This window comes from Columba livia, unplaced genomic scaffold, assembly GCF_036013475.1.
Source record: "Columba livia isolate bColLiv1 breed racing homer unplaced genomic scaffold, bColLiv1.pat.W.v2 Scaffold_132, whole genome shotgun sequence".
NCBI lineage: Eukaryota > Metazoa > Chordata > Aves > Columbiformes > Columbidae > Columba > Columba livia.
The window spans coordinates 759257-785000 of NW_027043028.1; the positions used below are offsets into that span (position 1 = coordinate 759257).

At 50.8% G+C, this 25744-nt stretch overlaps 1 protein-coding gene across 1 annotated transcript; it reads left to right on the plus strand.

Annotated features, from left to right (window-relative positions):
• The first annotated feature begins 13747 nt into the window (after positions 1-13747).
• LOC135577646 (olfactory receptor 14J1-like) lies at positions 13748-14680 on the plus strand. Its single transcript, XM_065047777.1, has one exon. The coding sequence runs from the start codon at positions 13748-13750 to the stop codon at positions 14678-14680; it is 933 nt and encodes a 310-aa protein (XP_064903849.1).
• The last annotated feature ends 11064 nt before the right edge of the window (positions 14681-25744 follow it).

Sequence of the window (25744 nt, forward strand, 5' to 3'; positions counted from 1 at the left end):
GTCCTCTCACAGCCAGGCTCCTGCCAGAGACCTGCAGGACCAGCAGAGCAGGGGCTGGGCTGTGCCCCTGTGCACTGGACACCCCATGGAAGGAGCCCCAGGTCAATCACCATGGACTGATCCCTCACAACCACTATTTCCAGCACTCGCTTCTCACCCACAGAGGTTTTTCTTCCCTCCATGGATGGACACTCAATGAATAGTTCAGCAGTCTGTGTTGCTTTGTACAGATGGGATGTGAGCACGCACATCTTGGATGTGAGGTGACATGAACATGAGTGAACACAAACACCATCAACTGTTCCTTGGGGTTCCATGAAAACCTGTGGCACACACAAGGTCCTGAGGTCACTTCCTGTTGGAAGTAACACCCCACGGGAAACTGTCTGAATGCAGCACTGGGTTGTGCTTCCTTAATTGAGCTCCCCGTGTCCATTCCTCATGATGTGGGATATCTCAGATTAGTGCAGAGCAGGTGAAACCCCAGAGCTGAGGTGTCTCCCACCCCTCTGGAGTGGCAATGGGAGGCCAGAGGGACAATGTGACTTCTGCCTCTGTGTGTAAAAGGGACAGACTGTCTCTGAGCATCCCTGGGTGCATAACGAGCCCTGAGACCAGCTGAGATATTGATGCCTGATGGAACCCTGGCATTTCTGTGTGTGACTCCAGGAACAAACCTCAGTGGCCCAGTGAGATTCATCTCAGCTGCTGGGACAGGCTCATTGCAAGTGCTCCTGTCTGCTGTCACCCTTGCCTGTGATTCTGGGTTGTGCTCTCAAAAGCAAGACAAAGTGGTAAAAGGGTTTCCGAGGTCTTTGGAAAAGGCAGATATCGAACCCATCTGCATGAAAAGCATGAAGGAGAATTAATGGCTGGTCAACCTACCGCCATACCCGGAATTTTGCAGGGTCACAGACATGGTGTTCCTTGGTGTCCTAGTAGCCAGATCAGTGATCTCTGGGCTGGAGAATTGGAAGCTGGGTGGGGAGTTGGCTGGACAATCAAGCCAAATGTCATCAGCGGTACAAAGCCCTCCGTGCAGCCAGTTACTAGTAGCATCCCTCAGTGACCAGCACTTGGACCAACACTGTTAAACGTCTTTATTGTCCCTCTCTATGATGTGACGAGTGCACTTTCAGCTTCTCTGTGGATGAGGCATAGTTGTGAGGAACCCTTGAACAACTTCACCTGGTTAACCCTGCCTGGAGCAGGACAGTGAGACAAGTGAGACAAGGGCTTTCTTCAAACCTGAAGTTATTCTGCGATTCAGTGAATCTTTCCCTTTGAGAGGATTTTGAAGGCAGATTAGGCAGAGGAAGAATAAAAAGAATAAAAGACAGAAAAGGAGTTCTAAATGTTGTCAACAAAAACCAGCAGTTCCTCTGAAGAGTGTTTTTCAACTCAAATCTCTAGTAGGGAATATATTTGATAAATTTGATAAAACAAGTATACTTTTATCTGATCAGGGCCTGGGCCATAAAAAAGGTGATGGATAGTTATGGTATTATGAGTTCAGTTGTGTCTCAGACACTCATAATCCAGTCAGAATCCTGTGGCTGTGAAGGGGACAGTGAGGCCAGTTCTGTCTCTGGAGGTGACAGCCCAGCAGCAGGGACATGGCTGGGAAAGAACCTCAGCCTAAGTATGACAGATCCTACCCAGGAAGAGATCTTGGAGACAGGTTGTCACATCCATCCCACCTGAGAACATGACAGGACAGCATCAGGGACATGGTCGTGTGTATCACAGAATCTGAAAGGCCAGCAGCAATCACGGGATTTAGGAGATCATGGTGAGGTTACTTCTCTCTGGTCAGGTAAAAGACCTCAAGAAGCATAATGTGTTGGTTTCCCTGCATGAAGAGCAGTTTATGAGGTGGCTGAGCTTCCCTTGGTAGTGGGAAGAGGCAGGAAAGACAAAAAAATGTCAGAAAGTACAGCTTGGAAGGTGAGGACTGGATATCAGGAGTAAGAAATGTCACTGGAAGGGCAGTGCTGTGGGGCAAGAGGTGACCCAGAGGGAGCTGGATCAGCCCATGGTTTGTGTTCCAAAGAGCAGCCAGTGAGGGTGCAGACACAGCAGTGAAGGTGCAGAAATGCTGGGTGAGAGCAGGTGGGGAAGCGAGATGGGTGTCTGCAGCCTGCAGGGAAAGAGGGGCAGGGGTAGCACCGTGTAGAACAGCCTGTGGTGGAGATGGCAAAGGGCGCTGTAAGGCTGGAAGGGACCCACAGAACCCAGGTCTGTGTCCCCTTGGCCAGGGCAGTTGTCTCTGCCACTGAGGCCCAGGAGAAGACATGTTGTCCTCATGGCACTGGGGCCTCGGTGCCTCCTTGCAGCCCCATGGGGAAGCTGGAAGTTGTTGTGCCAGTGTTGTCCTTCCCTGGGCCTTGCACACCCACATCCCACGGTCCCAGGAAGAGCCCTGAGCCGTGTGTTTACATCTCATCTGTACAATGAAAACATGGACTTTTGACCTAGTGTTTCATAGAATCGTAGAATGTCCTGAGCTGGAAGGACCCACAGGATCATCAAATCCAACTCCTGTCCCTGCACAGGACACCCCACAGGTCACCCCGTGTGTCTGAGGACGTTGTCCAGTCTCTTCTTGATCACTGTCAGGTTGGGGCTGTGACACCTTCCTGGGGAGCCTGTTCAGTGTCCAGCACCTCTGGGGGAAGAACCTTTTCCTCATGTCCCACTGACCCTCCCCTGGCACATCTTCCTGTCATTGAGTAGAAGAGGAATTTCAAGGATGTTTAGGAGGTGCCTTTAAGATTTCACAAGTCTATGTTCTGTAAAGACAGAGGTTCAACTTGTGAAGCACACAAGGCTAAACCTAAATTAGTGTGATTTGTGTTTTCTAAACCCTGGGTACAGTCACTTCAGTGTATTTACAAATCTCCTTCTTGCCAATCTTCCCTTATATTCCCACAGCTACAATTAGAGTCATGCTCAGTATAAAGCTGGAGCTGACATTTCTGGCTGGTTACTTCCATTAATTCAGATCTGCCAGGTACTTTGGTTAGTTTAGTTTGGAAGTTGCGTTCTGTTGGGAGTTTTGAGTGAGTTTTTTGCTGTTCTGCCATTTTGCAGTTGGCCCTTGGGCCTTTTTGCTCTGTCTTGCTGGGATTGGTTGTTTGGGACCAAGGTGCTCCCTTCTCCAGTACTGGCTGTTCTGTGTGACTGGAGTTACATGAGGGAATGCACAGAGTGTATTTTCTTGATTTAATTTAATTTATTTTTTTTATATTTCATTTTAGTTTTTTATTTTAATTTCAATTTATTATATACATAGTAGTAGTATATTATACTATACTATTTTTATTATCTTATTAAAGTGCCTTTTCTGAACCCACAGGTTTCTCCCTTCCCTTCAGTTATCTTCTGTATCGCACTTAACAGTTTGGGGGACTACGTGAGCAGCTATTGTGGTCTTAGTTGCTGGCTGGGGTAGAACATTGACAGGTAAGAATAGTAGTGGCTCAAGAACTCTTGAAAATCACTTTCCAAGATGATGGCACTTTTTTTTTTTTTTTTTTTTTTTTTTGTAGTGGGAAACAGCACGAGAAAGGAAAACCATCAGAAACTGCAGCTCTGGATGTCCAGAGTGGAGCTCAGGATAAAGAAATGTCATTCTGAGCACAGTGCTGTGGTCATTCAGAAGGACTCTGGATCAGCCATGGCTTTGTGTTTCAATGAACAGCTGGTGAGGATGGAGAGACAGCAGCAGAGGTGGGGACACACTGGGCTGAGAACAAGGTGGGGAAGCACATGGGGTGTCTGCAGCCTGTGGGGAAACAGCCACAGGCCTGGGACAGTGCAGGATGGACCATGGTGGACATGGCCAAGGGCACTGGCAAGGCTGGATGTCCCTGCAAGAGCCAAGGTCTTTGTCCCCTTGGCTATGGCTGATGTCCCTGACAGCCAGGCCTAAGAGGAGACACATGGTTGTCATGGCCATGGCTCCCCATTGCCTCCTTGCACCCCCAGAGAGTGTCACACCATTGTCCTGCACTGGGCATCACACTCCCCACATCCCCAGGAAGAACCTGAGCCACCTGTGAGGGACAGGATCTCCCTTCCCAGGGGCAGGGGCTCAAGGCTTGGCCATTGTCCTTCATCAGACAAACCAAGGGCTTTCTCAGCATCAGAGCTGCTGCACTTTGCCTTTGCCTGATGCAATCACTGCCTCCAATTATCTGCTCTAACGAGTCCCTGGGGAGGCTTTGTCAGTAACAGCCCTCAGTGGGGCCATTAATGCTTCAAGGTACTTTGGAGTTTCTTCTGGCTTGGACTTCTTGAGCAGATTCTTCATTCTGTGCTTGGTATCTGAGGTTCATGGACTCAGCACCAAATATGCCACGGGGCTCATTAAAACACAGAAAGCCCTAATGAGCGATGTTTCTTTCTCTAATTTCCTTCACATCTTCCAGACATGTAGAACTAACTGTAGAGGTTTCAATGGGACACTTGCTGATGAAGATTTCAAAGAAGATTTAATAAAGGAGGGTTTTTTCTTTCCAGGGTGTTTTCTGTCATTTTTCAGTGTATGGAAGAAGTGACAGCAGCATTCTACACTGGACATTGATCCCGAGGGTCTCCTGAAGACATCTGGACAGGCAGGAGAACAGTCCTTGAGGCTGGACACTGTGTGGACAACCTGGCTCCTCACCCCCACCCCCAGTCTGCCGGTTCCCTCATTGGCCACCAGAGATTGCATCACTTTTCCTACATCAGTTTAATAAACAGCAAAACACTTTCCTCAGCTGTGTGTGTAAGCTGGATCTGATGAGGTCCAGCATCCACAAGGGACACCCACACAAGAACTGGTTTAGACAGAGAGACAGGAGAGGATAGAAATAAACACAATGAATGTGTTGACTGCCATGTTAATTAGAAGAATGGGGCAAGTTTGTAACTCCCTGAAGCTCAAAGCAGAAACCAGACAGCTGAGAGGCCACTGAACGACCAAAGAGCAAGTGGAGGAGAAACCTCAGAGTACTGGGAAGGGCAAACGTCCAGACAGTGCTGGAAAGTTGTCCTTGGGCAGGGACATTTAATCAGGAGAGGTGGGAACTCCTGATTGACGAGGGAGATGAAATACTAGAGTGTTGGTAATAGAAGTACAGGGGAAGACCAATATTTCTTCTCCTTCCTTTATTAAACTTCCCATAATTCACTTTTTGTCTTTTTTCTTTTAAATTTTAATATGTTAAAAAAACAACTAAACAAAAATCTCCAAACAAAGAAAATAACAAACCAAACAAAATAAACAAAACCACCCACAAAACCAAAGCAAAACAAAAACCAAACCAACCAACCAAGAACAACAACCAGAAACAAAACCCAAACCCCAAACCAACCAACGAACCAAACAAACAAAAATCCAAAACAAAAAGCTACAGCAAAAAAGTGACATTTCCAGACAGACATCAGTCATCAGCTGTCTCACCATAAACAGCCAGGGCCATTTTAGGGGCCCAGTGTACCTGAGGTGCTGGCCTGGGATTGGCATCTCTCACACAGGACCTGGGAGACCAGAGCACCTTGCAGTGCAGGTGGAGCCTGGGCAGGGGTTCCCGGGGCATCTACACTGGCACCAGGTGTTTGTGTCCCTGGAGCTGAAGACATTCGTGTCCTAAACCCATGCCCAGTTCTGGAGAACTCTTTCCTTTCCAAAGAAAAGAGACTCCCCTACAAAGACTTAAAAATGAAAAATTAAATAAATAAATAAATAAATAAATAAATAAATAAATAAATAAGCAAATAAATAAATACGTAAGTAAATAAATAAGGAAATCAGTAAATAAATAAATAAATCAGTAAGTAAATAACTAACTAAATAAATAAGTAAATAAGTGAATGAATACTTAAATACATAAATAAATACATAGATACATAGATGAATAAATAGAAATAAAGAAAGAAAGAAAAAGAAAGAAAGAAAGAAACAAACAAACAGACAAAGAAACAAAGAAAGAAACAAAGAAACAAAGAAAGAAAAAGAAGGTTGACACGTTCCTTTGCTTTGGATCTTTGTCTTCAGTTCTTCTTATTTTAATATCCATTGACATCAACTGACATCTGATGGGCCTGCAGGCATGAAGCCAAGATCATGTTGTGTCTTGCACAGCGCCCCATGCCCTCTGAACCTTCCCTGCCCAGGACTCCTCACACGTTGCCCAGAGCGAGTCACACTGAGGGGTTGGCTGGTTCACTGGCTGAGATGTTGGTTTAGATGGTCACCTACAGCACAGGTGGATCCTGCCCCATCATCGCCTGCTCTGCCCCAGTCTGAAACAGAGCCCAACATCACAATGGGATCATGAGAGAACTGAGGTTGAAGGGACCTCAGGAGTCTGCAGTCCATCCTGTCACCAACTGGGTCACACCAAGGTGTTCAAGCCTTGATTCAATCAGAGCTTTAGCAGGACTAAAGGGCCCAAAAGGCCCAGAGGAGCTCTGACAGGTGGTCATGCTCAATGCTGCAGAGGAAGGCAAAAAAACCCCGGGGACAGGGCCAGTCTGCCCCGGGGGAAAATTCCTTCCTGACCCCAACACTGGCGATCGGCTGTTCCCTGAGCATTTGAGCAAGACCTGGCTCCTCGGCCCACAGGCTGGTCATGCCTCCCAGAAGACCACAGAATAATAGAAGCATAGGATGAGGATCTCTTCTTCTCCCCTTCCCCTTCCCCTTCCCCTTCCCCTTCCCCTTCCCTTCCCCCTCCCCTCCCCTCCCTTCCCTTCCCTTCCCTTCCCTTCCCTTCCCTTCCCTTCCCTTCCCTTCCCTTCCCTTCCCTTCCCTTCCTCCCTTCCCTTCCCTTCCCTTCCCTTCCCTTCCCTTCCCTTCCCTTCCCTTCCCTTCCCTTCCCTTTCCTCCCCTCCCCTCCAATCCCCTCCCCTCCCTCCCCTCCCCTCCCCTCCCCTCCCCTCCCCTCCCCTCCCCTCCCCTTCCCTTCCCCTTCCCCTTCCCCTTCCCCTTCCCCTTCCCCTTCCCCTCCCCTCCCCTCTCCCTCCCCTTCCCCTCCCCCTCTCCCTCCCCTTCCCCCTCCCCCTCCCCCTCCCCCTTCCCCCTCCCCCTCCCCCTTCCCCCTCCCCCTCCCCCTCCCCCTTCCCCTTCCCTTCCCCTTCCCCTTCCCCTTCCCCTTCCCCTCCCCTCCCCTCCCCTCCCCTCCCCTCCCCTCCCCTCCCCTCCCCTCCCCTCCCCTCCCCTTCCCTTCCTTCCCTTCCCTTCCCTTCCCTTCCCTTCCCTTCCCTTCCTTCCCTTCCCTTCCCTTCCCTTCCCTTCCCTTCCCTCCTTCCCTTCCCTTCCCCTTCCCTCCCTTCCCCTCCTTCCCTTCCCCTTCCCCTTCCCCTTCCCTTCCCCTTCCCCTTCCCCTTCCCCTCTCCTCTCCTCTCCTCTCCGCTTCTCCTCTCCGCTTCCCTCTCCTTCTTTTCCTTCTCCCTCCTTTCACTAGCAGTACATGCTAAAGAAATTGCTGACAAACACTAATAACCTTGCCCTGCTTACCCATTCGTTCCATCACCTTGTGCCACCGACGCATCTACCTTCTGGTGGCCAGGAGAGCACCGGGCCCCCTTCAAACCACTCTGCATTCCACTTCCTACAGCTGCTGACCCTAGCTCCCCACTCCATCAGGACGGTGAGCTCTGCAGTGCTCCTCAAGAAGGCATTCTCTTCATTTTGCTACTGCTATCCAGCTGAAAAGGGTGATCATCCATCAGATGAACCTGGAAGGTTGCCCTGCTGGGAGATGGCCTTGCAGCGGAGAAACTCCAGCTGCCTCGTCCAGCTCTTCCTCCTTCAGCCCCTGTCAAGGGATTCCACCGGCTCCTCAAGGACTTCCTCTCCGATGTCTTCAGGCTGCCTCCAGGCCAGCTCTGGCAGCAGACACGGGACGCTGCTCCCTTTTATACTGCCCCGGGGCATTGTGACATCAGCATTGCCCCGTGGTCGCATTGTGACATGGAGGTGACATGGGCCCCCAGTGTCCCACCCCACCCACTGCCCATGCACCCAGCACTCTGTGGAGGAAGGACTTTGGGGTGCTGCTGGCCCCGAGGCTGTCCTTGTGCCCAGGAGGCCCAGGGCGCTGTCCCTGCTCTTGGTGGTGAGATGAAGGGTGGTCTGGCAAATGTCACCCTTTGTGTCCCCAGGTGATGGACACTGCTCATGTGCCTCTGCAGAGAGTGGCAGGAGCTGGATCCCCTTCTCGGGACAGACTCCTTCCAGGAGAGACACAGACACAGGGGGAACTCATCAGGGCTTTACGGCATTTCACTCAGCATCAGTTTTGACATATTGGGTGCTGTCCTGTGACTGCCCTTTCTGCACAAATTATCATAAAAAACACAACCAGTTAAAGCAACAGCACTTGAACATAAACACCACCCCCCAAAACACAAAACACTCACACTGACCACAGGAAAAGCCTTGAAAAACATTGGAGAAAAATCTACCAGGTCCCAGGGGTCAGGGCTCAGCCATTCTGGTGATGAACAAGCATCAAGGGCTGACATGGCACCAGAGCCACCTCCACATGGCCCTCACCACCTGGAACCAGTGTCTCCAAGTCTTTCCTTCAGCAGCCTCCAGGGACAGGGACCTGCACTGGTTGTTTCCTTCACAGCTGTGTCAGTGATGGCCCTTCATGGGGTCCAAACACCCTCAGAAACTTGATGTTTGCTTCTGCCTTTCATTTCATTAGAGGTTTGTTCATTCTCTCAGTAGCTGCAGTTCAGGATCATGGCAGCAGAGGGCTCACTAACATCTAAAATGCTCTTACAAGCCAAGGGTCTGTGCATCATTTTCCTAAAGGCTTCAAGTCTGGTGTGGATGATTAGAGAGATTTCAGGAATAGCCAAACAGAGAGCATTTCCATCATAAATAGCAATAAAGCCAAATTTCTTCTGTTTCCATCCGTGCTTGGCCTTCCCTACCTTTCCAGAACAGGTGGTATCAGCAGCCTCCAGTTCATATTAATGTTTTGCATCTCCTGATAAAGACTGAATATGTCAGAAAAGTGGGTGACTAAATCACCATGTGAGTGAGGAGACAAGCCAGGACACCTCAAGAGGAGTCACACTCCTCTGGACCAAGAGGTGGGTGTTCCTGCAATCTCAGGTGCCACAGCACAGCGATACTTGTGTTCAGGAGCTGGTCAAGTGACCCATCTCCTGTTCTGTAACGGTGTCTGAGTTTGCTCAGGTCACCCCTGACTTGAGCCCATCCACTGCTGGGTGTTCTCCAGACTCCTGCCTTCAGGAACAAAGGCCCAGGAGACCTTGCTGGTGAAGATGGAGGCAAAGAAGCCATGAAGAACCTCAGTCCCATCTGATTCTACTCTTATGAAGTTCAGCAGCAGGCCCACGTTCACCCTGTCTATTCTCTTACTGCAAGTGAAGCTCTGTCAGCTCATCTTGCTGCCCTTCCCGTGCAGGTATCAAATCCAGGGCAGCTTTGTCATCATCCCCACATCCATGGACAAGGTTTCTAAATTCCTGCTTTGCAGCTCCCCCTGCTCCCACCTCCTGTGTGCTGCCTTTGTGCCCTGGAGCTCCATCGGTTCAGATCAGCAGCCTCACGAGATAAATGCTTCTTTCCATGGGTACTTGGAGAGATCGTTCTTGTGCTTGGAGCAGGATGTCCTGTAAGGATTATCAGATTTCCTGAGCTCCTTCACCCTTCAGATCTACTTCCATGTCACCAATTTGCCCACCATCCCCCAGTATGTCAAAGTCTTCTCCTCTGGAGCCCACCAGCCTGTGCTCTGCTGCTGGCCTTCCTCCCTCCCCTCTGGTGCCTGGGACCCCACTGTGTCCTGGTCACAACAGACAAGGTGGACACTGATGTTCACATCCCTCACCAGCTATTCCTTGTTTCCCAGTTCCAGATCCAGTTGAGCATCACTCTCATTGGCCCACAATGCAGACACGTTAAGCAGTTGGCCCAAGATCCTTTGGACTGATGGCACTTGCCACTTTGCCAGGCCAGTTAATGTCAGAGCAATTACAGTTCCCCATAGGAACCTGCTCATTGACTGGTGACTTCCTCCTTGAGTTGCTGACAGAAGATTTTGTCCATTTCTTCTACATGATCATGTAGTTTGTAACACCCAACACATTGTCACTCTCTATTGGGTTTACATGACAAACTCTTGGAATTGGGGGTAGGTGTGGGTGTGCTACAGCTGTCACCTCTCTGGGAAGACAACAGGAGTTTGACCAATGTCAGACAGAGCCGATTTCAGCTGCTCCAAGATGGACCCACTCCTTGCCAAATCTGAGCCACTCAGTGATGTTGGCAGCACCTCTGGGATATTGTATTTGAGAAAGGGTAAAAAACGCTGCACAACAGCAGGTGGGAGAGAGGAGGGAGGAGATGGGAGAGAAAAGCTCTGCAGACACCAAGGTCATATCCCATAGGACCCAAGCAGGTCCCTCAGCAGGCCAAAGCTTGCTCTCCTGAAATCCTGCTCTTGGCCTTGTTCTCATCTCCCAGGAGCCTCAGCTCCACTTTCCATCCCTGACTGTTCCATCCTGACCAACTCTTTCTGGTTTGTAAGTGTGAAGTCCCACAGGGCACCTCACCCCACTGACTCCTCAGTCACCCGTGTCAGGAAATGTTGTCAATGGGTCCCAAACCCTCCTGGATGGCCGGTTCCTTGCCGATATTGGGATATCTCAGGTCTGCCACGAGGACATGGCCTGGAAACATGAGGCTTCTTTCATGTGTCTGAAGGAGGCCTCATCTCATTCCTCTTCCTCATCAGTGAGTCTGTACCTGATGTCCAGTCACCACAACATTGCCCATGTTGTTCTGCCCTCTCATGCTGACTCCTCAACCTTCAGCTGACATTGTCTGTCCCCAGGCAGAGCTCCACGCATTCCTGCTGCTCTACCATATGAAGGGAAACATCAGAAACTCCAGACCTCTGGCATTATGAGTATCAGACACCCAAGACCCCACTTTTTATCCAGGAGATGATATTTATAGTGTCCTGTAACGCCTCATGATGTTATGCTGGGAGAGGCACCCTCATCAGGATAAACCATCTGTGTGCAAACGTTAACAGCTGAGCAAATGGAGCTTCAGTCCAGGGAGAGTCCAGACCTTGTGAATATCTGGTGTTTGCCCATCAGAAATCTCTGAATTGTGACAAGATGAAATGCCGAGTTCTCAGTGACCCTGAGGAGAAGGGCCGGGCACCTTGTGCACATGGTGTGGGGTGCTGAGGGACCTGGGCTGCTTTGGCCCAGCAGCGCTGGGGAGGCTGCAGCAGTGCAGGAGTAGCCTGAGAGTGCTTGAAGGGCGGTTTCAGAGGTGGTGGAGGTTTCTACATAGTGGGAAAGAGCTTGAGAAAGAAATAATAAGGGCAGTGCTGTGGGGGAGCAGGTCAGCAGAGGGAGTCTGCATCAGCCCAAGGCTTTGTGCTTCAAGGACCAGCTGGGGAGGATGGAGAGATCTCAGCAAAGGAAGGAAGATGCTCAGACAAGAGCAAGGTGGGGCAGCAGGGGGGATGTCTCCAGCCTGCAGGGACAGAGGTGCAGGGGATGCCACAGCACAGGACAGGCTGTCGTGGAGATGATCACGGGATGGAAAGAGGCTGAAAGCCCCACCAGACATGAGCTCCTTCTCCCCTTGGCTGTGGCTGTTGTCTGCACCTCTGATGCCTGTGAGGAGACACCTTGTCCTTGCAGCACAGGGGCCTCATGGCCTCCTTGTCCCCAGGCAGGAACCTGGGAGGTGTGGGACCATAGTCCTGCCCTTGGCCTTGCACAGCCCCACATCACACTGTCCCAGGAAGGGCCCTGGGCAACGTGGGAGGGACAGGATCTGACTTCCCAGGGCTGGGGGTCAGGGCTTAGTTCTTTGGTTAATGAAACACATCCAGGTTTACTGGTCATCAGAGAGACTTTCACCTTGCTTGTCCTGACCTGTCATCTCTGCCTCCAATTTTCTTCTCTGATCAGACCCCTGGGAAGGTTTCTCAGTTGTGTCCCTAAGTGTGACCCATTAACACGACAAGAAACTTTGGAGTTGAATCTAACTTTGACTTCTTGAGAGGTTTCATCACCTTCATCCAGGGTCTAAGGTCCATGGACTCAGCACCAAACCCACCAGAGGGGTCATTAAAGCGCCTTGGGCTGCTCCTGTGCTGCTGAGCTGGGCTGGGCTCCTGGGACACAGGGAGCTCATGGCAGCGGCAGCGCTGCAGAGAGACAGCTCTGCCCAGGAGCAGCTCCTCTGCACACGCAGCAGGGCTGAGGGCTCTGCCTGGGGATCTCAGGAGACGAGCAAGGCAGAGAGAGATTAAAGGTGGTCAGGACTGGGAGGATGACTGAGAGCTCACTGGAGGAGAAACCTTTGCAGCCCTCGCCATGGTAAGTCTCTGGGTGCAGGGCAGTGCAGCTGTAGCTCCTGGAGGCAACTCCTAAAACTGGCACAGGCACAGCTTGTGGGATCTGTGAGGACGGGGCTCTTGTCAGGCCATGTTGAACAGCTGTGAAGCCGGGTGAGCACCCAGGGGTGCCCAGGGCTGTCCTGCAGAGCAGGGTCCCTGCACCCCAGGGCTGTGCCGGGCAGGGACTCTGCCGCCTGCCAGGGTCAGCGCTCAGCCTGCCCGGGAGATCCCATGGCAGCAGCTGTGGGGGGAAGGAGCGACCCCCGGCAGGGCAGGCAGGGAGCTTGTGGGGTTGAAGGGGGCTGTGTGGGTCAGGGCTGCTCAGAGCTCCAGATCCCCCCACAGACATGGCAGAGGGTCCTTCTGAACAACAACATCAATACAGGAACAGCTGCACAGGAAGGAGTCTGTGCTTTCAGTTTTCCACTCTTGGTCGTCTGGGTGTGCAGTGGGAGATGGGGATTTATTTCTCTCTTTGGAGCAGACACTGAGACCCCAGTTCTCGTTAGGACGTGTCTGAGCTGCTCCTGAGCCCCTGCACACACAGAGCTGCCCCTGGGCAGTGCCAGGAGGTGTGAGCAGGACAGAGCTGAGCACACAGCGGGTGGGACGGGGTCTGTGACACTGACAGGGAGCAGACCAGGGACAGAGACACAGCTGCAGGCAGCACAGACATGGGCAGGGAGAGTTAACTGCTGCCAGAAATGCTGGGGATGGGATTTAGGAACCTCTCTCACGTGCTCTCGGTTGCAGACATATTTCCCAGTGCAACCCCTGGTCTCCTCCCCAGCAGACCCTCTGCCCCAAAGCCATGGGGTCCAGGTCACGAGTCTCCACCTCAGCAGCTGGACCTCCAGGTGAAGGGTTCCTGCAACGTGGTACACAAATAAGGTGCTAAAAGTACTTGCTCCACAGTGTCATTATGTGAGTGGCAGCAGCACAGCCGGGTCAGGAGAAGGTTCCACAGCATGCCCGTCTGCCTTTCTGTCCTTGCTTTATTTTCTGGTAGCACTGCAGTGTCCTTCCCTGTTTCTCCACCTGTCCCTGCTGCTCTTGCTCTCTGGGGTTGGGGTGGGAGTGTGGGTCAGTTTTTGTTCTGACACCAGCTCAGGGGGTTTTGTCCCAGAGCTGTGTTCATGGAAACCAGATGCCCAAGCTGCATTTTTAACTGTGATAAACTGTTTTTTCTCAGCTGGTAGAAAGAGAGAATGAGCTGAAACATCCCTCCATCAGGGAGGGCGTTTTCCATGAGAAGCAACATGTTTATTTTCCTCAGAGAAGTCTCTCCTAAACTGTCACTGCCTTTTCCTCCTTGCACAGGTCCTCATGCCCACAGGCAGCCAATGTCCAACAGCAGCTCCATCAGCCAGTTCCTCCTCCTGCCGTTCACAGACACACGGGAGCTGCAGCTCTTGCACTTCTGGCTCTTCCTGGGCATCTACCTGGCTGCCCTCCTGGGCAACGGCCTCATCATCACCACCATAGCCTGGGACCAGCACCTCCACACCCCCATGTACTTCTTCCTGCTCAACCTCGCCCTCCTCGACCTGGGCTCCATCTCCACCATTGTCCCCAAGTCCATGGCCAACTCTCTGTGGGACACCAAGGTCATTTCCTATGGAGGGTGTGCTACACAACTCTTTCTGTTTGTCTTTTTAGCTTCAGCAGAGTTTTACCTTCTCACCATCATGTCCTATGACCGCTACGTTGCCATCTGCAAACCCCTGCACTACGGGACCCTCCTGGGCAGCAGAGCTTGTGTCCACATGGCAGCAGCTGCCTGGGCCACTGGGTTTCTCAATGCTCTGCTGCACACGGCCAATACATTTTCACTGCCCCTGTGCAAGGGCAATGCCCTGGGCCAGTTCTTCTGTGAAATCCCCCAGATCCTCAAGCTCTCCTGCTCACACTCCTTCCTCAGGGAACTTGGGCTTCTTGTGGTCAGTGTCTGTTTAGCATTTGGCTGTTTTGTGTTCATCGTGGTGTCCTATGTGCAGATCTTCAGGGCCGTGCTGAGGATCCCCTCTGAGCAGGGACGGCACAAAGCCTTTTCCACCTGCCTCCCTCACCTGGCCGTGGTCTCCCTGTTCCTCAGCACTGCCATGTTTGCCTACCTGAAGCCCCCCTCCATCTCCTCCCCATCCCTGGACCTGGTGGTGTCTGTTCTGTACTCAGTGGTGCCTCCAGCAGTGAACCCCCTCATCTACAGCATGAGGAACCAGGAGCTCAAGGATGCCCTGTGCAAACTCATATCTTACAATTTCCTGAAGTATTAAACTGCCCATCTGCTTCTACGTAGGAGTTTTAGAGTAACTAATTACAGGCCCAGCCTGTCATCTGGATTTTCTGTTGTTGTTGGTAGTTTTTCTATTGTGATAATGTTGTTGTCATCCCATTTCTTAATTCACTGTCTGCTTTTCTTTTATAACTACTGGCTGTGTAAATGAGGAGCCGTGCTCTCCTTGTCTCTAAACAAAATAAAGGGTTCTTTAGTGACTTGTTTTTCACTATATCCTTCCTGCAAGGCCTTATGGAACTGCAGGGACAGTTCCTGTGTTCATGGGAGGAGGGAAAAGAGTCCATCGTGGCAGCCCTGCCAGGGAGCAGCAGCGCTTGTTCTTCCAGAGCTGTTCTGGTTCCACTCCACACTCTCCTTCTCATCCCTGGTGTTGGTGCAAGGCCTGAGTGCTCTGGCAGCTTGGTCACCGTCCTGCTGTGTGTCAGTGCTGTGGGCGCAGGCAGGGACAGGCAATGGGCACTGCTGTGACAGAGCTGGCCTCACAACAGCCTTTCCAGATAGAAAGGTGATCTGGTCAGGGCAGTGCATGATGGTTTATATCTTCTTGCAAAGTTTCTCTTAAGCATATTCCTACAAAAGTCACCCACAAATTAAACACCATTGTACAGCTGAGCAGTGTGTGTGTGCAGGGCTGGCACACAGCAGTGTCCTCTCACAGCCAGGCTCCTGCCAGAGACCTGCAGGACCAGCAGAGCAGGGGCTGGGCTGTGCCCCTGTGCACTGGACACCCCATGGAAGGAGCCTCAGGTCAATCACCATGGACTGGCCCCTCACAACCACCATTTCCAGCACTGGCCTCTCACCCCAGCTCAGAGTTCTTTGTCCCTCCATGGAATTACACCGAATGAGTAGGTGAGAGTTTCATGTTCATATTGTACAGATGAGATGTAAGCATGTACATCATGTATGTGAGGTAAGATGAACATGAGTGAGCACAAACACCATCAGATATTTTTTGGGGTTCCATGAAGGCCTGTGAGACAGACAGTTCATTGAGGTCACATCATGTTGGGACTAATATCCCATAGGAAACCACCAGAATGCAGCACTGGGATGTGCTTCCTTGAACCAGTGTCCACTCCTAATGATGAGGGACATCAAAGACATATGTAGAACATGGTGACACACCATAGGGCTGAGGTGCCTCCCAGCCTTTGAGAATAGGAACAGGAGCCTAGAGAGACACTGTGACTCCTGCCTCTGTGTGTATAAGGGAAGGTGTCTGTCCCTGAATATCTCAATGTGTTTTAAGAGTCCACAGGGCCAGCTCAGATGTGGATGTCTGACAGAACCCTGATATTTCTTTGTGTGACTCCAGGGACAAACCCCAGTGGCACAGTGAGATTCATCTCAGCTCCCTTGGACAGGCTCATTGCAAATGTCCGTATTTGCTCCATCACCTTTACCATCCCCATCACATGCTGTTCTGCACAGTCCTACACCTGCCCCTCCATCCCTGTGGGAAATTCTGGATTGTGGTCTCAAAATGTCAGAGTGATCAGAGAGGTTCAGAGGTCCCTCAGACAGTCAGACGTCAAACCCATCTTCAGGAATGGCAGGAAGGAGAACTGGGAGAATGACAGGATGCTCAGCCTATGTCTGTCCCTGGGAGGGGGCCGGACCACATTCTCCTGCACCCATCTCCAGGCAGCAGAAGGCCTAGAACAACCTCACCTGGTGCCCCCTCCCTTGAGCAGGAGAGTGAGACAAGATGATGTTCAGGGCTCTCTTCACACCTGACTTATTCTATGATTCAATGAGTCTTTACCTTGGAGATGTGTTTGAAGACAGAAGATGTAGTCCTTACAGTTAAAAGAATGAATCCTGCCTGCAATTGCTAACCTAAAATATGTAAATCCTCTCAGTTTTGGTCAGTCTGCTGTTCTAACAAAGATAAAAGTGACTTTTAAAACACCTAATCAGAACCTGCAAAGAATACTGTCCTTGCAGCGCAGACACTCTGGAGCCTGCACTATTAGCTGAGTCTTGTTTTAACATCTGTCTCAAGACTGTTACATAAAGTGTCCTTTAGCTGAACTTTGCTCCTTATGCGCCCATATGCATCCCTAGGATGGGAGACCGGGGTCAGCCCGGGGCCCTTTCTCAACAAGCATGCGTGGTGATAAAATGGTTATGTAACCAATATGCCAATGTGTGAACACTTGCTTCTTTAGGACTGCCGGGAGGGTGTGAATGTAGGGATAAGATTTTGTATATAATAGATGTTCCTTCTCTATCTGTTGTGCTGGTTTTATTCCAGCATCCAGACTTGCACAACTCTGGAATAAACAAGATCTCATCTCTGGGGGTGGGATTGGCTTTGCACTTCAGGTAGTGAATTTGCAATTAGCAACGAGGAAGAAGGAAAAAATAAAAAAATAAAAGGGGCAGGAGAGGACATAGAAAAGATGTCAACATTTCACATTCACTTACAGAACGCTTCTCCACTCGGGTTTTTAGTAGGAAATAAATTTGATCAATTTGACAAAACAAGCATAGTTTTATCTAGTCAGGTCCTGGCCCATAAGGAGGGTGACGGATGGGTGTGGGATTATGAGGTCACTTGTGTCTCACAAACTCACAATTGAGTGGAAAGACTTTGGCTGTGAAGGGGACAGTGGGGTCAGTTCTGTGTCTGGAGGTGACAGCCCAGCAGCAGGGACATGGCTGGGAAAGAACCTCTGCCCAAGGGCCCACAGGTCTTACCCAGGAAGAGCCCTTGGAGATGGGTTGTCATGTCCATCCCACCTGAGAACATGATGGGACATTGGCAGGGACATGGTCGTGTCTGTCAGAGAAGCTGAAAGGCCAGCAGCACTCATGGGATTTAGAAGACCATGGCGAGGTGACTTCTCTCTGGTCAGGTAAAAGACCACAAGAAGCCTAACGGGTTGGTTCCCTGCATGAAGGGCAGTTTGTGAGATGGTCGAGCTTTTCTTGATAGTGGGAAGAAGCAGGAAAGAGAAAAAAGAAGTCTACTTGGAAGGTGAGGAATGGATATGAGGAGGAAGAAATGTGACTGGAAGGGCAGTGCTGTGGGGCAAGAGGTGACCCAGAGGGAGCTGGATCAGCCCATGGTTTGTGTGCCAAAGAGCAGCCAGTGAGGGTGCAGACACAGCAGTGAAGGTGCAGAAATGCTGGGTGAGAGCAGGTGGGGAAGCAAGATGGGTGTCTGCAGCCTGCAGGGAAAGAGGCTGGAGGTCATGGCTTCTCTTTTCTGCTTCAGAAAGCAAACCAAGGGGTTTCTCACCATCAGAGCTGAAGAAAAGACTCAAAGGAGACCTCATGGTGGCTACAGCTTCCTCACAAGGGGAGGAGGAGGGGAAGGGACAGATCTCTTCTCTCTGACGACCAATGACAGAACCAAAGGTAATGGAAGAAGGCTGTGCCAGGGGAGGGTCAGTGGGATAGGAGGAAAAGGTTCTTCCCCCAGAGGTGCTGGACACTGAACAGGCTCCCCAGGGAGGTGTCACGGCCCCAAACTGACAGTGTTCAAGAAGAGACTGGACAACGTCCTCAGACACATGGGGTGACCTGTGGGGTGTCCTGTGCAGGGACAGCAGTTGGACTCCATGATCCTTTGGGTCCTTCCAACTCAGGACATTCTGTGATTCTATGAAACACGAGGTCAAAAGTCCATGTTTTCATTGTACAGATGAGGTGCAAACATACACATCATGTGCATATCCACCGTATGCCTGTGGTGAGATGAACCCAAGGGAGCACAAATGCCATCAGCTGTTCCTTGGGGTGCCATAAAGGTCAGTGGGACAGAGATGGTGTTCAGGGGTCTCTTCCAACCTGTGTTATTGTAGGATTCCATGAATCTTTTCCTTGGAGATATAAAATGCCCCAGAGTAAATACAGCAGCTCCTCTGAGGAACGTTTCTCCACTCAAACCCTTGATAGGAAATCTATTGGATAAATTTGATGAAAGCAGCTCAGTTTGATCTGCTCACACACTGGACCACAAGGAGGGTGATGGTGGGTACGAATGCCATGTGGTCACTGTGTCTCAGGAACTCATAGTCCAGTAGGAACCAATGGCTGTGGAGGGGACTGTGAGGTCACTTCTGCCTCTGCAGGGGATTGGCCAACAGCAGGAACAGGGCTGGGAAAGGACTGTGATGTCACACACACCAGACGAGCAATCGGGCCCAATCAGCATGGCTGGATGAAAGGCAGGTCCTGCTTGACCACCCTGATCTCTTCTGTGACAAGGTGACCGGCTGAGCAGATGAGGGAAAGTCTGTCGTGGGGAGTGAATCCGCCACACGGGCTGTGGGTGTTGTGTCCTTAGACTGCAGTAAAGCCTTTGACACCGTGTCCCACAGCATCTCCTGGAGAAGCTGCAGCTCGTGGCCTGGATGGTGTATCTGCGATGGGTAAAGCACTGGCTGGGAGGCATTTTAGAGCCATTTGTCCCCTTCCTGTTCACATGGGTATCCCATGAATGCATCACTGCTCTCTGTCCCAGTGTAGACAGGCACAAGGCCTTCTCCACGTGGGCCTCTCACCAATGCCACTGTTTTCTCTAGCACCCTCATCTTTGACTGTGGGATGCCAAGAACAGTCCTCCCGAGACAGTTTGCCAAAGTCTTTTTTCTACTCCTTCCCCACATCCCTGCTCAATCCCCTCATGTACAGCTCAAGGATCAGAAAGTTTGGGTGCAAGTGGGGCATTGAGAAAAATGGTCAGGAAGGCTTTGAGGTGCACAGAGAGCCCATCAACATGTTGGCCTGCTGTTCTCTCTGAACAGGCCCTGAGGACCTGGACAGCATTTGCTGTGTCCCAGAAACTCACCTGGAGGGTTGGGATATGGAGAAAAGGTTTGGTCTGGGAAGGGACAGACAGGGGCTGGTGGAACTGGCTGGTGTGACCGTGAGACGTCTCTCCAACACCTCAGAAAAGTCCTGGCTCTCAGGGAGGCTGCATGGTCCTCTGAGAAAGAAAATAGCAAAAATGACTTATCATGGAATGATAGAATAATTGTGGCTGGAAGAGACCCTTAGGATCATCAAGTCCAACTATAACCTAATTCTGGCACTAAACCATGTCCCTAGAGCCTCATCTGTATGTCTTTTGAACACCTTTCAGTGATGGGGACTCCACAACCTCACTGGGCAGTCTGCTCCATTGCTTCAAAACCCTTTCTCTGAAGAATTTTTTCCTCATATCCAATCTATACCTCCCCGTGTGCACTTGAGGCCACTTCCTCTTGTCCTATCACTTGCTACTTGGGACAAGAGACCAACACCCTCCATGATAAAACCTCCTTTCAGGCAGTTGTAGACAGTGACAAGGTCTCTCCTCAGCCTCCTGTTCTCAAGGCTGAACAGCCCCAGCTCCCTCAACCGCTCCTCGTCAGACTGGTGCTCCAGACCCTTCACCAGCCTTGTCACCTCCTCTGAACTCTCTCCAGCACCTCAATGTCTTCCTTGCCATGGGGGGCCTAAAACTGACCCCAGGATTCAAGGTGCAGCCTCACCAGTGCCCAGTACAAAGGGATGATCACTTCTCTAGTCCTGCTAAAGCTCTGATTGAATCAAGGCTTGAACACCTTGGTGTGACCCAGTTGGTGACAGGTTGGACTGCAGACTCCTGAGGTCCCTTCAACCTCAGTTCTCTCATGATCCCATTGTGATGTTGGGCTCTGTTTCAGACTGGAGCAGAGCAGGTGATGATGGGGCAGGATCCACCTGTGCTGTAGGTGACCATCTGAACCAACATCTCAGCCAGTGACCCAGCCAACCCCTCAGTGTGAGTCGCTCTGGGCAATGTGTGAGGAGTCCTGGGCAGGGAAGGTTCAGAGGGCATGGGGCGCTGTGCAAGACACAACATGATCTTGGTTCATGCCTGCAGGCCCATCAGATGTCAGTTGATGAAAGAGTATTCCAGAACTGGGCATGGGTTTAGGACACAAATGTCTTCATCTCCAGGGACACAAACGCCTGGTGCCAGTGTAGATGCCCCGGGAACCCCTGCCCAGGCTCCACCTGCACTGCAAGGTGCTCTGGTCTCCCCAGGTCCTGTGTGACAGATGCCAATGCCAGGCCAGCACCTCAGGTACACTGGGCCCCTAAAATGGCCCTGGCTGTTTATGGTGAGACAGCTGATGAAAGACGTACTAAGGGAAGGAGAAGAAATATTGGTCTTCCCCTGTACTTCTATTACCAACACTCTATTATTTCATCTCCCTCGTCATTCAGGAGTTCCCACCTCTCCTGATTAAATGTCCCTGTCCAAGGACAACTTTCCAGCACTGTCTGGACGTTTGCCCTTCCCAGTGCTCTCAGGTTTCTCCTCCACTTGCTCTTTGGTCATTCAGTGGCCTCTCAGCTGTCTGGTTTCTGCTTTGAGCTTCAGGGAGTTACAAACTTGCCCCATTCTTCAGAGCTCTAATTAACATGGCAGTCAACACGTTCATTGTGTTTATTTCTATCCTCTCCTGTCTCTCTGTCTAAACCAGTTCTTGTGTGGGTGTCCCTTGTGGATGCTGGACCTCACCAGATCCAGCTTACACACACAGCTGAGGAAAGTGTTTTGCTGTTTATTAAACTGATGTAGGAAAAGTGATGCAATCTGTGGTGGCCAATGAGGGAACCGGCAGACTGGGGGTGGGGGTGAGGAGCCAGGTTGTCCATACAGTGTTCCTTCCCTTCCTCCTGCTCCCTTCGCTTTCTCCCTCTGTCCCATATCTTTCTTCCCGACTTGTCTCTTGGAGACTTTGTTCCACTATGGCCCCAAGTCTGGCCATGGTTTGACCAGTTTCCAGAGGCCTGGCTGGTGACAGCAGGGACAGCAGCAGTGACAGGCCCGGGGCTGACAGGCTCCCCCTCCCCTAGGGGGCGCTCGGCTGCCACACCCAGCTGACATTGACCCTTTGTCACAATGCCGCTACCGTGGCGAGGATGCGGTGACTCTGCAGGTGACAGGGACACTGCAGGACTTGGTGTCAGCTCAGCAATTTCTCACTTCCCCAAAGAAGCGGAATTCTGCAAATTGCTGCCTTTGCTCCTGAAAGGATGTCATCAGGTGGGTGTTTTGGTGTAAAACACTGGAAACCAGAGCAGAAATGGGGAAATATTCCCTGACAACAGTATATATAACAAAATTCAGTAACCTCTGCCAACAAAACCCCCAATACAGATAATGCTTCTGTTTGCCAGGATGAAATGCTTTCATTGCGTATTAAATCAACTCCAAATCATAAGTTCTGCTTTAATATTAGGATCAAAACTAATCGGTAAATTGTAATTATTCTTTCCAGTATCTGGAGAGAAGTTTGCTTTGAGTTCCCTATTTATAAAAGAGTGATATGTGAAACAAGACACTGGAGCTTTTTACCAGTATATAGTGGTGGGTATATCCCTTGGCATTGTTCTGGCAAGCACAGCAAACACAGTTCCCTGATGATTTTTGGTGCAAGTTTCTGCTCTCTCAGTGTTGCCGGTTGTGTGCGTGCTGCTGATCTGGATGTCAGAGGGTTGAGGGACAAGCAGCTCCTGGGGGGGCAGGAAAGCAAATTGGAGATATTTTTTGATTTAACTTACTAAGAGGTAAAAATTGTGCAATCCAGCACTTAGAAACAGCAGGTTACAGCGTGGTGCGAACAGGGTTCTGCTCTGAAATGGTGATACATTAAGTGTCAGTTTAAACAAATTATTGGTTTCTTGCTTCCCCTGTGCGATGATCTGCTGCGTAGCCTCTGTGATAGTCTCTGTGATGATGAGCTTCTGTGGATATTAGTTTTTATCTTCAAATTTTGTTTCCTTTTAAGGAATCTTTTAATGTCACAAAACCCATTGGACAGGGTGTGTGTCAAAAACTTATGGGATAGTGTGTGTGTCACAAACCCCCCTGGACTGTGTGTGTGTCACAAACCCCCCTGGCCAGCGTGTGTGTCAAAAACTTATGGGATAGTGTGTGCGTCACAAACCCCATTGGACAGCGTGTGTGTCACAAACACCCCTGGACTGTGTGTGTGTCACAAACCCCATTGGACAGGGTGTGTGTCTCAAACCCCATGGGACAGTGTGTGTGTCACAAACCCCATTGGACAGTGTGTGTGTGACAAACCCCTGGACAGCGTGTGTATCACAAACCCCATTGGACATCGTGTGTGTCACAAACCCCATTGGACAGTGTGTGTGTCAGAAACCCCGTTGGACAGTTTGTATGTCACAAACCCCCTGAACAGTGTGAGTGTCACAATCCCCATTGGACAGCGTGTGTTCCACAAACCCCATTGGACAGTGTGTGTGTCACAAACCCCATTGGACAGCGTGTGTGTCACAAACCCCATTGGACAGTGTGTGTGTCACAAACCCCATTGGACAGTGTGTGTGTCACAAACCCCATTGGACAGCCTGTGTGTCACAAACCCCATTGGACAGTGTGTGTGTCACAAACCCCATTGGACAGCGTGTGTGTCACAAACCCCATTAGACGTGTGTGTGTCACAAACCCCTCTGGAGAGCGTGTGTGTCCAAACCCCATTGGACGGTGTGTGTGTCACAAACCCCACTGGAATCAGGTGTTCACTTAAAGCAGTAACAGCCACAAAAGAAATGAAACGCTTGAAGAGAATTGTTACTGAACGCCAGGTCCACCCGTGAGCTCTGCAAGAGACTCATCGTGTCACCAGCGCTGTGGCTCATTTACCCGCAGCCTGTCTGAACTCACACGCTGCCCGCGCTGCCTCAGCTTCCCTCTGACAAACCGGAGGCGCCAGCCCCGCCGCTCCCCTTCCCGCACACACGCTGTCCAATGGGGTTTGTGACACACACATGTCCAATGGGGTTTGTGACACACACACTGTCTGGGGGGTTTGTGACACACACACTGTCCAATGGGGTTTGTGACACACACACATGTCCAATGGGGTTTGTGACACACAGGCTGTCCAATGGGGTTTGTGACACACACGCTGTCCAATGGGGTTTGTGACACACACACATGTCCAATGGGGTTTGTGACACACACGCTGTCCAATGGGGTTTGTGACACACACACATGTCCAATGGGGTTTGTGACACACAGGCTGTCCAATGGGGTTTGTGACACACACGCTGTCCAATGGGGTTTGTGACACACACACTGTCCAACGGGGTTTGTGACACACAGGCTGTCCAATGGGGTTTGTGACACACACGCTGTCCAATGGGGTTTGTGACACACAAACTGTCCAATGGGGTTTGTGACACACACACATGTCCAATGGGGTTTGTGACACACACGCTGTCCAATGGGGTTTGTGACTCACACACTGTCCAATGGGGTTTGTGACACACAGACTGTCCAGGGGGGTTTGTGACACACACACATGTCCAATGGGGTTTGTGACACACAGGCTGTCCAATGGGGTTTGTGACACACACACTGTCCAATGGGGTTTGTGACACACAGGCTGTCCAATGGGGTTTGTGACACACACACATGTCCAATGGGGTTTGTGACACACAGGCTGTCCAATGGGGTTTGTGACACACACGCTGTCCAATGGGGTTTGTGACACACACACTGTCCAATGGGGTTTGTGACACACACGCTGTCCAATGGGGTTTGTGACACACACGCTGTCCAGGGGGGTTTGTGACACACACGCTGTCCAATGGGGTTTGTGACACACACGCTGTCCAATGGGGTTTGTGACACACACACTGTCCAATGGGGTTTGTGACACACACGCTGTCCAGGGGGGTTTGTGACACACACACTGTCCAATGGGGTTTGTGACACACACGCTGTCCAATGGGGTTTGTGACACACACACATGTCCAATGGGGTTTGTGACACACACACTGTCCAATGGGGTTTGTGACACACACACTGTCCAATGGGGTTTGTGACACACACGCTGTCCAATGGGGTTTGTGACACACACACATGTCCAATGGGGTTTGTGACACACACGCTGTCCAATGGGGTTTGTGACACACACACTGTCCAATGGGGTTTGTGACACACACGCTGTCCAATGGGGTTTGTGACACACACACATGTCCAATGGGGTTTGTGACACACACACTGTCCAATGGGGTTTGTGACACACACACTGTCCAATGGGGTTTGTGACACACAGACTGTCCAGGGGGGTTTGTGACACACACACTGTCCAGGGGGTTTTGTGTCGCGGTTGAGACAGACAAACGACATAGACCAAGTTCTTTCAAGATGAAAGTAATAGACGCCATTTATTGCTACAAGTGCATTTTTATACAATTCTACCAGTTCATGTGTCTTTTCACCATTGGTTACAAGTTACAGCACTAACATCTCATTGGTTAATTTTTCTATCGTCCATGTTATTCTTCTATCCCCTTCTCTCTCACGGGTACATCTCTCCTCTCTCCGGATACTCCTTTACTCCCATCCTTCTCAAGGGTAAATCTTAATATCTCAAGGCTGATCTCTACTCTCACATTTTCTGTCAAGGATTCCACAGTTCCGCTGCAATTTCCCACAATTACCCCTTTTTTTATTTGTGCTAAAAATGCTGCCCTCATTGTCCGCTGCAGGGCCCTTTGCAGCAGAGAAATCATGATGGCAACAACTGCAGTCATGGCAGAAACCAGCCCTGCAACCAAGAGAAGAGCCCTGGTAGCTGTCCCCTCTCTGCACCAGAGCTGATGTCCATGAGGCCCCACAGCGAGGAGGACCAGGCTCACAAAGCCTTTTCTGAGGGGACAACAGGATGGTTTCAACCACTGCAGCGTGGAGAAAATCCCAAGTGTGACCAGAGCCATAGGCTGCGCTGGACAGTGCCAACAGACCGCCATGGAAATGAGACTCGCTTTGAATCCATTCCCAAAGCACAGCCAGGCAAATGATGACTCTTCCCAAATGAGCAAAAAGAGTCCATTGCTGCTACTGCAGTCATGTTTCCTTTTCTGCCCAAACCAAGATCCACAGTTGGCCATCTGTACAGGGGATGCAAAATGCACTTCAGCCGCAGGGTAAACCTTCCACACCTCCTGTGTGACTTGCACCTTTCTTGGAGTTATTTGCCTACCTTGATTGGTGGGAAGAGGTTCAGAA